This window comes from Somniosus microcephalus, chromosome 22 (assembly GCF_052327205.1).
Source record: "Somniosus microcephalus isolate GS21.2 chromosome 22, FLI_Smic_1.0, whole genome shotgun sequence".
Taxonomy (NCBI): Eukaryota; Metazoa; Chordata; class Chondrichthyes; order Squaliformes; family Somniosidae; genus Somniosus; species Somniosus microcephalus.
In genome coordinates this window covers 54852944-54869876 of record NC_141008.1, presented here as the reverse complement: position 1 = coordinate 54869876, position 16933 = coordinate 54852944, and the positions used below count along the sequence as shown (strand labels likewise).

Sequence of the window (16933 nt, the reverse complement as noted above, 5' to 3'; positions counted from 1 at the left end):
GTATGGGCTGTGGGAGCCCATTAAACCCTCCCACCGTATATAAGACTAACCACCCCAATCATCTGGTATAAAGAAAGGTTGCGGCCGTGTTCACGGCGTGGCCGGTCAAGACCGTTGATCCGCCCACGAATCCTTGTTCTCCAAGGAAAGAGAGAAAATACGAAAACAGCAGCGTCTACCTGAGCTGATCTCCCGCGTTTACTGTTAGAGCGTAGAGTTCGGCCTTCTCGTATATAAATGATCTAGATGAGGGAACTAGATGTAATATCTCCAAGTTTGCAGACGACACAAAGCTGGGTGGGCGTGTGTGCTGTGAGGAGGATGCCGAGAAACTCCAGTATGATTTGGACAGGCTGGGTGATTGGGCAGATGCATGGCAGATGCAATAACGTGGATAAATGCGAGGTTATCCACTTCAGTGGCAAAAACAGGAAGACAGATTATTATCTGAACGGTATTAGATTGATGAAAAGGGAAAGTGTCAACGAGACCTGGGTGTCCTTGTGCACCAGTCGCTGAAGGTAAGCATGCAGGTGCAGCAGGCGGTTAAGAAGGCAAATGGTATGTTGGCCTTCATAGCGAGAGGGTTTGAGTACAGGAACAAGGATGTCTTGCTGCAGTTGTACAGGGCCTTGGTGAGACCACACCTTGAGTATTGCGTGCAGTTTTGGTCACCTTATCTGAGGAAGGATGTTCTTGCCATGGAGAGAGTGCAGCGAAGATTCACCAGACTGATACCTGGGATGGCAGGAATGACGTATGAGGAGAGATTGGGTCGATTAGGCTTATATTCGCTAGAGTTTAGAAGAATGAGAGGGGATCTCATTGAAACTTATACAATTCTAACAGAACTAGACAGACTAGATGCAGGAAGGATGTTCCCGATGGCGGGGGAGTCCAGAACCAGGGGCCACAGTCTAAGGATAAGGGGTAAGCCATTTAGGACTGAGATGAGGAGGAATTTCTTCACCCAGAGAGTGGTGAACCTGTGGAATTCTCTACCATACAAGGCAGTTGAGGCCAATTCATTAAATATATTCAAGAAGGAGTTGGATATATTTCTTAAGGCTAAAGGGATCAAGGGATATGGGGAGAAAGCAGGGACAGGGTACTGAATTTGGATGATCAGCCATGATCTCATTAAATGGCGGAACAGGCTCGAGGGGCCGAATGGCCGACTCCTGCTCCTATCTTCTATGTTTCTATGTAAAGCCAGCTGCTGTTGTAGTCAAGCCGTTTCTGCCCAAGGCATTTTGGTCATGTGGTGTAGTGCAGTCATGACAACACACCAAAGTACTGCTGGAGCAGAGTGTTTCCTGGTCCCAGAAAGACCGGCAGCAAGCAGTAAGGACATAATAGGAGCAGGAGTCGGCCATTCGGCCCCTCGAGCCTGCTCCACCATTCAATAAGATCATGGCTGATCTTCGACCTCAACTCCACTTTCCCACCTGATCCCCATATCCCTTGATTCACCGAGAGTCCAAAAATCTATCAATCTCAGCCTTGAATATACTCAACGACTGAGCCTCCACAGCCCTCTGGGGAATTCCAAAGATTCACCACCCTCTGAGTGAAGAAATTTCTCCTCATCTCAGTCCTAGATGGCCGACCCCTTATTCCGAGACTGTGCCCCCTAGTTCTAGGCTCCCCAGCCAGGGGAAACAACCTCTCAGCATCTACCCTGTCAATCCCCCTCAGAATTTTATACGTTTCAATGAGAAAGATCCAGTATCGAAAAAAACAACACAGGCCTTCCGGGCCACAGGTCTAAAGAAGTTCCATCAGGTTTATATTAAAGTGACTGCAGGCTGTGCCCGATCCACATTCTGGAAGCCAGTGACCAAAGATCAACATGAAAGCAGCTTTAGAAACAGCTGGGGGTGGTGGCGGGAGTGAACCGTTGGTTTGTCTGATGGACGAGCAAGGACGGGCCGGGTGGCCTTCCTCGTCGACGCTACCTTGGGTGGCATCCTAAGTGGAGGAAGCTGCCCGCAGCTCCACATTTCCCGTAGTCAGTCAGCGTGGTAGGAGCAGGACTTCAAGGCAAGGCGGTGCCGAGAATCCATCCGCTCCACGACAAGGCAAATTTCATCTGCAACAACAACAAGTTGCATTTATACAGCGCCTATAATGTAGTAAACATCCCAAGGAACTTCACCCCAGAACGTAATCAGATGAAAAATTGACACCCAGCCAAAGAAGGAGATATTAGGGCAGATGGTCAAAAGCTTGGTCGAAGAGGTCGGTTTTAAGGAGTGTCTTAAAAGGAGGAGAGGGAGGCAGAGAGGATTAGGGAGGGAATTTCAGAGCGTGGAAGGATCAGGTACGTGTTTCACTTAAACGTGGCAATTCAGCAACCAAGAAAAAAAACCTCTGGAAACAATTACATGATTGGCAAACGAGTGAAAAAGACTTCAGCAGACAACATATGATGTACGTTGAAACAGATTCTCCAGCGCACCGGTGTTAACGGGAGGACGGGGGGCAGGATTCCAGCACGCCCCTCTTCCATATCTCCCCGCTCTCCTCAAGGCGATGGCGGCTCAAGCTGGCAGCTTTTCGGTTCCTCACCCAAAATGCCCACTCTTTACTTATAAGCCGGACCAGCGGGCGTCAGCCGGCTGTTTAACCCCCTCCCTCCCGGGGACCTCAAATCCGAGCCTGTTACCAACACAAGGGGGGAGGGAGAGCGGGAGGGGATTCAGGCTTGGGAACCAAGGCAAAAACTGGGATTGAACCTGCGACCTTCCTGTTCAGTTCTGAAAGCTCATTTGCCCAATGAGTGTTCTTGCGGATAGAAATATAGAAGATAGAAGCAGGAGTCAGCCATTCGGCCCCTCGAGCCCACTCTGCCATTCAATGAGATCATGGCTGATCATCCAAATTCAGTACCCGGTCCCTGCCTTCTCCCCATATCCCTTGATCCCTTTAGCCTTAAGAAATATATCCAACTCCTTCTTGAATATATTTAATGAATTGGCCTCAACTGCCTTGTGTGATAGAGAATTCCACAGGCTCACCACTCTCTGGGTGAGGAAATTCCTCCTCATCTCTGTCCTAAATGGCTTACCCTTTATCCTTAGACTGTGACCCCTGGTTCTGGACTCCCCCGCCATCGGGAACATCCTTCCTGCATCTAGTCTGTCTAGTCCTGTTAGAATTTTATAAGTTTCAATGAGATAACCGCTCATTCTTCTAAACTCTAGCGAATATAAGCCTAATCGACCCAATCTCTCCTCATACGTCATTCCTGCCATCCCAGGTATCAGTCTGGTGAATCTTTGCTGCACTCACTCCATGGCAAGAACATCCTTCCTCAGAGGATCTCTATAACATGTCACCACTAAGAGCGAGGACCTTGTGAGTTTATGTGACACGCACCATATGGTCCCACATGGACCCTGACGCAAGTTATTTGTGATCTTTCCCACACTGTACATGACCTGGCAGCACTGATGCAGAACGCAGAAATCAAATCCATCCCCCCAGCACAGGCAAATGAAAAACATCTCGACAAGTCGAAAAATGTATACTCGCGCAACTGATTAGCAGCAGTAAAACCTTGTAAAGGAAAGCTCCTGAAGTCATTCAATTCCCCAAGGGTCGGTAGGTGCGGTGCGCAGCAATAATAGCATAATGCGACTGGCTACCTGACTCCTCAAAATTAGCCGTCAGTTCCCAAATGCCAAACGTAACCGGAGCCTGCAGCAGATTTTGCTGTCAGTCATTTACTTTACAGGTCAGGATTCATTATTAACAAATGGTTAACCTGCCCCATCCCACACTGTCCTAATTTTAACCCTTTCCTGTTACCCCATCCTGAACTATTCTAATTTTAACCCTTTCCTGCAAACCCAATCCTCAACTATTTTAATTTTAACTCTTCCCTGTAAACCCCATCCGCAAATATTCTAATTTTAACCCTTTCCTGTTACCCCATCCTGAACTATTCTAATTTTAACCCTTTTCTGTTACCCCATCCTGAATTATTCTAATTTTAACCCTTTTCTGTTACCCCATCCTGAATTATTCTAATTTTAACCCTTCCCTGTAAACCCCATCCTAACCTATTCTAATTTTAACCCTTCCCTTGTCACCCCACCCCACACTGTTCTAATCTGCCCATGACTGGTGTCTCTCAGCTCTCCTTTCCTTATTGTATTCTAGTTTTAAGGAAAGCTGGCCAGAAGCCGTACAGGGGAGGACATTTTGTGCGGACATTGCCCTGCGGTGACCTGGGGGAGCACTGGCCACGTTCGGTCTCCGGGGCAATTTCTACACAACATTTCGGTCGCTAGCTTGCACTTCGAGCAGGTACTTGGATACAAAGAGCCCAACGAAAACCTGTGCACTGGTTATTCGCCTCATCGTTGTTTGTGTGGCATCCCGTGCAGAGTAGCTGCCGTGTTTGCTTACATCAGTCATTGTACATGAAGCACTGCGAGAGATGTGATAAACTGCTGCATAAATGCAAGCCTTTCTTCCTTAACCAGAGACTCCACTTTAAAAGTAGGTCGAGTCAGTGACACCCCCTTCCTTTCCCAGCTATCCCATTAGCATGCTGCAACAACCCGTCAATATCCTATTAGTTTGGATTGAATCAGGGGAGCCACTGCTCATTGACACAATCGATTCTTATTTTCACGCCTGCTTCATTTGGATCCATACAGTTGGCACGATCTGACATTAATTTACTGCGGCACATTAACCCGAATATAAATGTAATCTGAGCATCTCGAGCAATGTTTGTTCCTAAGCATGGCGGACCTCCATCACCGTGTCAGCTACCCCCCTCCCCTCAAACACCTACACTGTTTCCCCGTGTAAATAGCTTGACAAAAAAAAATGTAAACCTATTCCTTTTGAAGCCATCAAGCCAGCAATAATGTTATCGGTCTTCACAAAGATAACGACTTGTAGCTACCAGCTTCCTTCACATATTTTCCTCAGACCAAAGGAAACTAATTCCAGTCCATCAAGCAGCATATAAGAGCATAAATATTAAGAGCAGCAGTCAGTCATACGGCCCCTCGAGCCTGCTCCGCCATTCAATAAGATCGTGGCTGATCATCGACCTCAACTCCACTTTCCTGCCCGATCGCCATAATCCCTTGATTCCCCGAGAGTCCAAAAATCTATCGCTCTCAGCCTTGAATATACTCAACGACGGAGCCTCCACAGCCCTCTGGGCAGAGAATTCCAAAGATTCACAACCCTCTGAATGGAGAAATTCCTCCTCATCTCAGTCCTAAATGGCCGACCCGTTATCCTGAGACTATGCCCCCTAGTTCTAAACTCTCCAGCCAGGGGAAACAACCTCTCAGCATCTACCCTGTCAATCCCCCTCAGAATCTTGTTTCAATGAGATCACCGCTCATTCTTCTAAACTCTAGCGTGTATAGGCCCAATCTACTCAATCTCTCCTCATAGGACAACCCTCTCATCCCAGGGATCAATCTAGTGAACCTTCGTTGCACCGCCTCTAAGGCAAGTATACACATGAATTGCTGATCATATATCAACTAGCTGGCCTGTTCAGTTTGTGTGTCCAGCTTCCATTTTGCACCTAGAGATGAAAGGGCAGCCTTCATTTTAATGCGATCGCCTGGAAACTATTTTAAATATATATTTTTGTCCTTGGGACGTGGACAACACTGGCAAGGGAATACTGTTTCACATCACTGGCTGCCCTGTAGGCAAGGAGTCAATTCAAACACATGGGGTTGGATTTTGCGGGGGGTCAGCGAGCTCGATCGGTGGCAGGACTGTTGGGAAAGTGTTTTTTTCCCCCCAGTGGGTCGGGACCCCTCTGTGAACCCGCCGCCACGTGCCTTTACCAAATATCGGGTCTGTCAGCGCTAAGCAGACCCGACACGCAGCGGCGGAGGAGGCAATTAAAATCATTAGTGGCTTGTTTACAGCCACTTATCAAAGGTTTTTTCCAAGCTTTTTGGATTTGACAGACCGCCCACCGGTTTCCCGCTGTGCCTAGACCTCCTCTGTGAAGCTGAGGCGGGAGATCAGTGGCCATTGAATCAGCTGATGAGTTGACAGCTTCAAATGTCAACTCAAAGCTCCCAGCTGATTGAGAAATGTTCCTTTAACCACTAGCTTCTCTAAACTGCATTCCCACTACAGATTCAGACACAAGTCTCCATCCAGTCTGACCTCATTACCTCTCCTACCATTGACAGATCGCTTCCGTCATCTTTACTTTACCTGCCATCTATTCCATCAGCATGGGTGCCCTTTTAACTCTCTCAACTTAGTCCTCAGAATCCCACCAGGATCAGCCCCAACACCAGCATCACCGGGCACACCAGCAGCACCAACCTTCTCCGCAATCAATTAATGCTGCACTGGACACAGGGCATCAGCACCCGACCACATTGCTGCCTGGGATGCCAGCGATGGCCTCACCACACACCAACACCATAAAGCATCCCTACAATGTCCAAGCCATTCCTTTCACACTCATCACCATTGCGGGGTGGGGGGACGGACGTTATGTCTCACCATTCACTGGAGCTCACTAAGCCACTGCCAAAGGTGCACACAAATCAGTCCAAAAATGCAAAGTGTTGAAAATAAAGGTTTCAATGTTTGACACCACATTACCAGAAACTTTACATGAACATTGCATAAAACACCCAAGTGGCTACCCTTGTGTGTTGTTAGTTGGTGTGATTGCACTAGGATGAGGGTGAGTGTGAGGGGTGGCTAGTGAGATGGGGATGTGATAATGTAGATAGAGAGGGATGGGTGGAGGTGCAAGATAAGTTGGTGTGAGTAAGGATGTGCAGGAGTAGGGTAGGGAAGGCAGAGTGATGGGGATGTGATGAGAGGCGCAGCAGAATGAGGTTGAGTGTGGCTTTGTGCTAATGTTTCGTGATCTACTGAGATCATTGAAACGTTTGCGGCACTGCACCCAGGTCCTCCTGACCACATCCCTGCTTGTGCCCTCCTCTGCAATGTGCAATCAGGCTGTTTTGATCTCCTAGGGAGGGCTCTTCCGCCCATTGGAAGGGAAGAGAACCTCCCTGTGTGCTGTGACTCCCTCCATAAGCATATGGAGGGAGTCATGGGAGAGCCTGGGTGCAGTGCTCGTCAGTGTTTGCAGCACCTCAATGCTGTAGAGCACTGACAGCACAAATGTCAAAATAAAGTTGGCCATGGTCCCTTTAAGGAAACCGGTTGATGGTGCGTCAAATGACATCATCAGATCCGCTTTTCTAATTGGCCGTGAAACGCGTTGGGCGGGCATAACAAGCCCAATCAGGGGAAATTTATTTCAGAGGCCGGGATGGAGCCAGCAGCAGGGTCAGGACCTGACGTCGCCCGCCACGGACCCGCCGAGGTTGGTAAAATCCCGGCCATAGTGTGGGACTGGAGACACATGTAGGCCAGACCGGGTAGGTGTGGCGGGATCTCTTCCCTGAAAGACATTAGTGAACCAGTTAGGTTTTTAAGATAATCCGGCAGCTTTCATGGTCATATTCTGGTGCTAGCCCGCAACTCACCAGATTTATTGGAAGCAATTTCACTACTTGCCAAGGTGGGCCTTGAACTCGTGACCTCTGGGTTACGACTCTGAGTCGCATACCATAGCCACTGACATGAATCAGTCATTCATGAAAGAAAGACTTATGAAATAATACTGAGCGGCCTACGGGTGGCGCTGTCCAGGGAGAGTATAAATACTTGGGCACGGGCCCAGCTTGCGCAGGACATTCTTAACAGGAACTAGTGAAGGACACAACTAGACCTCCATGTTGTAAAACAGTTGATTAAAGCTTTGTTTAACGCTTAGACCAAGTGCCTGGTAGTTTTCTTACGTCAGCCACTAAGCTAATGTAGGGTTAGCTCTTTTAGGCAACCGAAAGCCTAAGCTCTACGGCCACACACGCGTATCAAACCTCGTTAACCCTTGAACCCTCGAAGGCACATCGTCAACATCTCAGTTTCTTCCTACCAAGAAGCAGAAGCACCACATCCTTTTCACCAAGGCGGTGAGCACCGAAGTTCCAAGTGGGAATAAAAGCTGCTCAAGAAACACATCACCAGGGTTACCTGCCACCCTCGGGCATCCCGAGTGTGAACCAAAAGTTCAATATTTTAAATCAAAAATTGATTTAAAAAAAAAATTCCCATGGAGGCTTCGGAGGCCGGGACCAATATTTGAGCAATTAACAAGTGGCTATAATAACTGATGACACCACAGAGCAAGAGCAAATGGAGACCTTTCTCTTTCCCCAACCCCATCACAACCAATATAGACAGACTGGGGAAAAAAAAACACATCTCATTATCAACTCACTGCTTTTAAAAACTGACTTTGTTTCACGAATCTTGGGCTCAGCAAGTTAATGCTGAGGGATGGAATAGTTTCCACTTGAGGCACTGTCAGCCCTAAGCATTCCCAGGTCAGGTACAGCATCGTAATCGCAGAGCGAAACTGCTTACAGTCTGTCCCAACGTGCTTCAGCCCGAACCTCAGACAGTTCTCGCCACCTCCCTCCCCCCCCAACCCCCACCTGCACGTCGTGACATTTTTACGTTTCCTATACAAGCCATCTTGCGGCCTCTGGGAGTGAGGTTCACAATTTAGTGCTGGGTTTGAGGAACGCTGTGTGCAGCGAGTTCACGCCCGTTACACACTGGGTTAAAATTACTCCAACACATCTCACACAGGACTCTCACAACCGACAAAAGAAACTTTCATCCAGTTAGTCAGGGATGTATTAGATTTCAGGTGCAGCCTCTGACCCGCTGCGACGGCCTCTGACCCGCTGCGACGGCCTCTCTCTTCCCGCAACTGCAATTGTTTTCTTTTACAATTTGTTCATCTCAGGATTATAATGGGAAAAGGACAGTGGTTAATGGAATAGGACAGAGCCTGTACTGCAGCAACTAACCAACTCCAAACCCAATGTACAAGAGGACACCCAAAGTATCTGGCCTTCTGTGCGCCTCCCCATCCCTCAACTACAATGCAGAGTCTTCAGGCATCTTGGCCCTATTCTCTGGAACTCCCTCCCTGAACCTGTCCCCCTTCATCCCGTCTTCAAATGCCTCTTCACTAACTTGTCAATCATCTCCACTAACTTGCCTCCCCGTCCGCTTCTCCCTCAGTGCAATGCCTTGGTAAGTTTTCTACATTAAAAGGCACCCACAAACTACCAGGCACACCAACAAGTCACAATGCGGAACCAGCGAGCGGCACATTCCTTCTGCACCGTTTAAACAGCGCGAGGCCAGCATTGCTGTAATGTTTCTCATGTGACTGCACAACAGGAAATGCATGGTGATTTGTAGGGCCGGCTCCATAATGAGAGATATATAAGCAAGTGTTGAGATTTCTTGTGTAAAATAACCCCACGTTTTTGCCCTTTGTAAACTGGGGGAACGTCAGTGCTCAGGAACAGATGGAACGCACTCGAGTGTTGTTTTGTGCCCAGTGTCGACATCAAGAAATCACAGATCACGTACTGCGGAAGTTGAATGCAGCTATTTTAATTGCTTCACCATTGGCGGCCGTGCCTTCTGTTGCCTAGGCCCTAAGCTCTGGAATTCCCGGCCTAAACCTCTCTACCTCTCTTTCCTCCTTTAAGAAGCTCCTTAAAACCTAACCTCTTTGACCAAGCCTGTCCTAATATCTCCTTATGTGGCTCGGTGTCAAATTATGTCCAATAACACTCCTGTGAAACGCCTTGGGATGTTTTGCGATGTTACAGGCGCTGTGTCAATACAAGTTATTGTTGAGTAAAGCTCTGTCTAACACAGCTCCATTACTGCCACTCGCAAAAGAGTTAAACCCCAGCCACTTTGTCCTTTCCCACACCAGCAAACTTTGTGGACCCTGTGAGCAGCAATGTCAACTTGGTGCTGTAACATGGACACTCGCTTGCTTTAGACTGAGGCAGCCTCAAACCCATTTCACTCACAGCTCGCAGAGAGGGGAATACTTTCATTATATAGCGTCAGCTGTGGCTCAGTGGGTAGCACACTCGTCTCGGAGTCAGAAGGTTGTGGGTTCAAGTCCCACTTCAGAGACTTGAGCACATAAATTTAGGCTGATGCTCCAGTGCAGTACTGAGGGAGTGCTGCACTGTCGGAGGTGCCGTCTTTCAGATGAGACGTTAAACCGAGGCCCCGTCTGTCCTCTCAGGTGGACGGAAAAGAACCCATGGCACTATTTCGAAGAGGAGCAGGGGAGTTATCCCCGGTGTCCTGGACAATATTTATCCTTCAATCAACATCACTAAAAACAGATTATCTGGTCATTATCACATTGCTGCTTGTGGGAGCTTGCTGTGCGCAAATTGGCTGCCGCGTTTCCTACATTACAACAGTGACTACACTCCAAAAGTACTTCAATGGCTGTAAAGCACTTTGGGGGCATCCTGTTTGTAATGTATTGTCACATGGTTTAGTATGAGCGTGCTCAGTTTGCTCTGGCCTAGTAAACAAGCTCATGAACTAGCAACTGGTGTCTCTGTCCTTCATTTGTTCTACCCACATATATTAACATTTTTGGCGACGAGAAAGGGATCCCAAAGCTATTTTTAGGGATCATGGAAAGACAGTGTTCAACCTACGAGTGGAAAAGTTTAAGGTGAATTTGTAACACCTAAACTGAATTTTCGGCCATGTTTTACTGTTAATGCTGATGCAGAATTGTTTGTACTTCACCTTCGTGTGTGTGTGTATACACAGCAACAGCGGCGCTGATTCTCACAGGTACACAGGTAACGTGCTGAGTCACTGTTCAATGGGATCGGGACAATCATGGCCACGCCTACAGGATTCATCAGAAGCCTCGGCATGGATGACCGAGCTCGCCAACCATTCAGTTCTTACATTGAGCGGATGGAGATGTTTCGTAAGGCCAATAACATTATTGAGGCCGAAGGTGTAGCTGAGAATGTTGAAGCTCAAAATAAAGTAATTCGTGAATGTAAAAAACAGAGATCGGGCCAAATGTCTACGGAACGTTGACAAACCTGCTCGCACCAGGGAAAGCGGAGGATGTGTCGTTTGAAGATATTGTCGAGCAACTCGAGGACCATTTCGACCCAAAGCCTTTAGAAATAGCAGAGAGCTATAAGTTTGGTACCAGAAACCGAAAACAAAGTGAAACCATCAGTGAGGACATTGTAGCTCTTAAGAACCGGTCTTTGCATTGTAACTTCGGCTCATTTTTGGACCGTGAGTTGTGAGATAAGTTTGTGTGTGGACTGGTGGATGAGTGCACACAGTCCAAGTTACTGAACACTCCGAACCTAACGTGTGACATAGCAGGCAAAATTGCCCTATCTATGGAGATGGCATCTAAGAATGCTAGGGAGCTCCGTCCAACTCAAGTGACTAGTGCAGCTGAGGTCTACAGTCACAAAGTCACCGCCGAACCTAAAGCTGTGAGACCGAGTCAAAAGCATGTCAGTGAGAGCGGTTCAATGAATTGTTATCGCTGCAATGGAAATCACTCACCACAGTCCTGCCAATACAGAAATGTGAAGTGTTTTCACTGCCGGAAACAAGGCCATATTTCAACAGCTTGCCGAGCTCGATCGAAAGCAGGAAGTAAGAACCATTCTAGTGGCAATGCGATGACAAAAGAGAGGAATTCACAATATTGAAGTGAACATACCTGATATTGAAGAACTCAGCATCTACAGTATCTATTCCACTAGCGGCAACGCTAGCAGTCGTGAGAAAGACTTCTGTACAAAACTTTTGATCAATGACACAGCAATGGACTGCGCTATCATGAGTTAGGACATATATGAGAGGAAGTTTAATCAAATACTACTTACAAAGAGTACTGTAGAGTTAAAAACCTACTCCGGAGAAATCCTAGAGACGTGGACAAATGGAATGTAGAGTTCAGCAAAGCTACAACAGGCCAACCCTCATGGTCAAAGACTGGTTGAGACAGTTGAAACTAGACTGGAAAAATATCTTCATTGTAGCTGCTTCAAACAAATGACTGGACACAATGCTGAACAAGTATAAAAGCACGTTCTCAGACAGTTATGAGGGCATCACTGGGTATGACCCGCATGTCCGCATCAAGTCCAACGTGAAGATTTTCTATTGTAAGGCAAGACCGGTCCCCTATGCGTTGAAAAGTCAGGTGGAGGAAGAGCTAGAGAAACTGAGAGAGAAAGAAAGACTTGCATTTATATAGCGCCTTTCACGACCACCGGACGTCTCAAAGCGCTTTACAGCCAATGAAGTACTTTTGAAGTATAGTCACTGTTGTAATGTGGGAAACGCGGCAGCCAATTTGCGCGCAGCAAGCTCCCACAAACAACAATGTGATAATGACCAGATAATCTGTTTTAGTGATGTTGGTTGAGGGATAAATATTGGCCAGAACACCGGTGAGAACTCCCCTGGTCTTCTTTGAAATAGTGTATTGCGATCTTTTAGGTCCACCTGAGGGGGCAGACGGGGCCTCGGTCTAACGTCTCATCCGAAAGACGGCACCTCCGACAGTGCAGCACTGGACTGGAGCGTCAGCCTAGCTTTATGTGCTCAAGTCCCTGGAGTGGGACTCGAACCCACAACTTTCTGACTCAGAGGCGAGTGTGCTACCCACTGAGCCACGGCTGACAGAACGGAGTGCGAGTAAAAACTGACAAAAGTGAATGGGCTACCCTGATAGTGGTAGTGCCCGAAGCAGACAAAACTGTACGCTTGTACGGTGACTACAAAATTACTATCAATCAAGCGGTTGACGATAAACAGTACCCGTTACCTACATCACAAGATTTGTATGCAGCACTCTCTGGGTCAAAGGTTTTCTCCAAGCTTGACCTGTCGCACGCTTCCGCTCAGCTGAATGTTGACATTCACGACCACCAGACGGCTCAAAGCGCTTTACAACCAATGAAGTACTTTTGAAGCGTAGTCAAAGAGAGTCAACAGTATCTCAGGGAATTCCAAATTGCTTATGTAATTAAGATGATGCGCTTATCGCAACAAGCAACTAGGGAGAAAATCTAGAAGTGTTAGATTTAATGCTTCAAAGGTTGAATTCCCACAATGTCAAATTGAAAAGTGCTTTTGTGCAGGCCGAGGTTGTGTACCTTGGTCTGAAAGTTGATGCAAATGGCTTGCAGCCAATTAAGGAAAAGGTTGATGCTGTCATCAATGCTCCAAAGCCACAGAACGTGTCCGAGTTAAGATCGTTCCTTGGAATGGTCCAGTACTACACAGGTTTCTTACCTGAGTTAGCGACCATGTTAGCTCCACTGCACGAGCTCCAAGAAGGATGTCCAATGGAAGTGGACAAAAGCGCAACAGGAAGCTTACGACGCTTGTAAGAGAAGTCTCTCTAGCGATGCTCTACTTGTGCGCTACGACACAGAGCGTGAAGCTTTGTTTACTGGATTGGACAGTGATCTTGAATCACTTGTCAGCAAATGCAGCTTTTGCCAAAATTGCAGAAACAAACCACCCAAAACTCCACTACAACCCTGGTCATGGCCAAGTAGACCTTATCAGAGAGTACATGTAGACTTCTGTGAGAAAGCAAATGATTATTTCCTGGTACTTGTAGATAATCACTCAAAGTGGATTGAAGTGAAACACATGGGTTCAAATACTACAACTGAATGTACCATAGATGAGATGTCATGGCTTACCTGAAGAGCTTGTTTCTGACAATGGCCCTCAGTTCCGTTCTGCTCTATTCCAAGAATTCATGAAATGGAACGGTATCAAACATACTCTCGTTCCACCATATCATCCAGCTTCAAACGGAGCAGCCGAAAGGTCAGTCAGAATAGTAAAAGCTCTCAAAAAGCAAGTGTTGCCGGGTTGTTCAGGACTCAGCCTGAAGCAACTTTTGGCAAATTTCTTGTTGAAGTACAGAACTAGTCCACACACTACAACTGGATATACCCCAGCAGAACTCTTGAAGAGGAGGAGATTGAGAACACGATTGAGTCTTGTTCAACCAAATTTGGCCTCAAGAGTTGAACAGAAACAGTTGAGTCAGAAACGTTATTATGACAGCAATCGGAAAGAATGCAGTTTCAGACAAAACGAGTGTGTTTGTGTTCTCAGTCCCCCTGGCAAGTCGAGTTCACACAAGTGGGATATTGGAACCGTGGTAGAGGTTGGTGGAACCAAGAGATATTTGGTTGAGATTGGTGACAACATCCAGAGTGTTCGTGTAGATCAAATGATCTCTGCTAGAGATGAACCAAGACGTGATCTTGAACCACTTGATCATGAACACATACACGAGTTTGACTCCGTTCAGACTTCAGTAACTGAAGTACCAGGTTCAAACAAATCTGAGATAGAAACAGGATCATCCTTGAGTTTGGAACCAGAACAAAATAGCCCGAAAATTGGTTCAACTCCAAAACCTTCTGTAAGATCAGGAAGGCTCCACAAGCCGGTTATTAAACTGGATTTGTAGTTGATTTAAAAGAAAAAAAGCCAAGAGCTTTTGTTCTGTGGTGCATGTAATGCTGGGAAAGGTGGGACCATAGTTTTGTTGTACAGGAAACTTTGTGTTATCCGGAGGCTAAATGTCCGGCAAGCTCGAGCCACCGGCAAAAATCAGGAGCCGTTTTGTTAAGTTTTCTTCTCGTGGCTTTTTTTTCCCCAACAGTCAGGCTCTGCAAAGTCTCTGTAGCTTAGCAACAGCTTCAGAGAGGCGCTTCCAAGGTACGGAGATGAAAAGCTCCGTATGCTTCAACATTAACGCTGGTGTGTCCGGCAGTTTTGAGGGAACGGCAACAGCTCGGTCCCGTCGGTGCCGAATAGCACAAAGTTTCCTGTATTTGAGAGGGGAATATGTGCATTTTTTTTTTAAGGGGAAAGCAGTGTCACATGGTTTAGTATGAGCACGCTCAGTTTGCTCTGGCCTAGTAAAACAAGCTCATGAACTAGCAACTGGTGTCTCTGTCCTTCAGTTGTTCTCTACCCACATATATTACCCTGAGGTTGTGAAAGGTGCTACAGGTTCGTTCTTTCACTCCTAAATGGCCTGGGCCCTACGTGAAAGGACCTTGTTCTAAACCAAAGTGCTGCCCAACTCCCAACGTTCCTTGGGTTGGTAGTGTTTGGATTCTCAGCTGCCCAGCTGATAGAAATATAATCTCAAGTTTGTGCTGGGGGGGGGGGGGGGGGGGGGGGGGCTGCAGGAAACAAAGAATAAATCCCACGTCCACTTGGGAATTTTTCTGATTAGTGCAAAAACAGGAAAAAGTACTTATACTTCCATGTTAAGTTCTACTGTTAACAGCCTGTCCGACACGGCCAAACCCTTCCATAAACTGCTTGTGTATCCAGCTCAGGGGCCACCACCTCGACAGTGATTCAGAGGAGGAGGGTTATAGCTAGGTTTCCATGGAAATGCATTCGACAGCCTTTGCGCACAACAGGCTGGTTACTGGGAACCATCCTTAAGGCTGACCCTAAAGTGCAAAGGTCGTTAGCATTCTAAAGATGCAGACTCTTCCCCCTTCTCCCCCCCCCCCCCAAAACAATGCCACACTCTCAATAAATAATCCTCACTCTCATACTGAAGCTGCAAAATAAATTTAAAAATGGGGAGTGGGGGGGGGGTGGATATTTAGACCTAACGTGTTTAGATCTACATTCGCCACATGAAACCAGTGTGGAGAGAGGGAAGGAAAGGAGGGAAGGAAAGGAGGGAAAGGAGGGACTTGCATTTATATAGCGCCTTTCACAACCACCAAAGCACTTTACAGCTAATGAAATACTTTTTGAAGTGTAGGCACTGTTGTAATGTAGGAAACGCGGCAGCCAATTTGCGCACAGCAAGCTCCCGCAAACAGCAATGAGATAATGACTGGATAATCTGTTTTAGTGATGTTGACTGAGGGATAAATATTGGCCAGGACACCGGGGATAACTCCCCCTGCTCGTCTTCAAAACCGTGCCACGGGATCTTTTACGCCCACCTGAAAGGGCAGATGGGGGCCTCGGTTTTACGTCTCAAAAGGAAAGGAGAGGAGAAAATGGGGGAGGGCACAGGAGGAAATTGTAAATCCCAATACACTTTTGTGACAATCAAAAATATTTTATTCACACACACACATTCTTCATAGCTACATTCATTTTGGTGCTGCTTTAATCCAGATTCCCAAGTGTCAAATGGTCAGCTTTCTGGCATTGACCCAGCGAAATCAGGCTCCCCCATCAGCGGCAACAGACCCAGCCTTTCATAGGTCTGCTGTCAGGAGGAGGAAGCCAGGTTCAGCTGCGCGGTTGCAGAGGACGGAGGAGAGAGATGCCAGTCTCGGATTTCTTCTTCTTAGGCAGTCCCTCGGAACCGAGGATGACTTGCTTCCACATCAAAAATGAGTTTGCAGGTGACTGATTAGTCCAATGCGGAACCTACAGTCTCTGTCACAGGTGGGTGGGGTGCTTGGGTTGACGTGCGCTCCTTGCGCTGCCTGCGCTTGGCTTCCGCTTGCTCCCGGCGAAGAGACTCGAGGTGTTCGGCGCCTTCCCGGATGCTTCTCCTCCACTTTGTGTGGTCTTGGACCAGGGATTCCCAGGTGTCGGTGGGGATGTTACACTTTTTCAAGGCGGCTTTGAGGGTGTCCTTGAAGCGTTTCCTCTGCCCACCTGGGGCTCTCTTGCTGTGCTGGAGCTCCGAGTAGAGCGCTTGTTTTGGGAGTCTCGTATCGGGCACGCGGACGATGTGACCTGTCCATCGGAGCTGATCGAGCGTGGTCATAGCTTCGATGCTGGGGATGTTGGCCTGAGCAAGAACACGGACGTCGGTGCGCCTATCCTGCCAATGGATTTGCAGGATCTTGCGGAGGCAGCGATGGTGGTACCTCTCCAGTGCTTTGAGGTGCCTGCTGTACATGGTCCATGTCTCCGAGGCATACAGCAGGGCGGGTATTAGTGCCAGAATAAAAGGCATCTTCCCATG

General features: G+C 47.5%; 1 protein-coding gene across 5 annotated transcripts in view; it reads right to left on the bottom strand.

Annotated features, from left to right (window-relative positions):
• nxn (nucleoredoxin) overlaps positions 1 to 16933 on the bottom strand; it is a 286408-nt gene that overhangs the window by 121860 nt on the left and 147615 nt on the right. The window contains exon 1 of one of the 5 annotated variants that reach the window (XM_085964785.1): positions 3562 to 3632. The exons of the other annotated variants lie outside the window; for them this stretch is intronic. Within the exon in view, the coding sequence (XP_085820911.1) occupies positions 3562 to 3588 (27 nt within the window). The 5' untranslated portion in view covers positions 3589 to 3632. Of the gene's footprint in view, positions 1 to 3561; positions 3633 to 16933 lie in introns of those variants that run through there. 5 annotated transcript variants of the gene reach the window in all.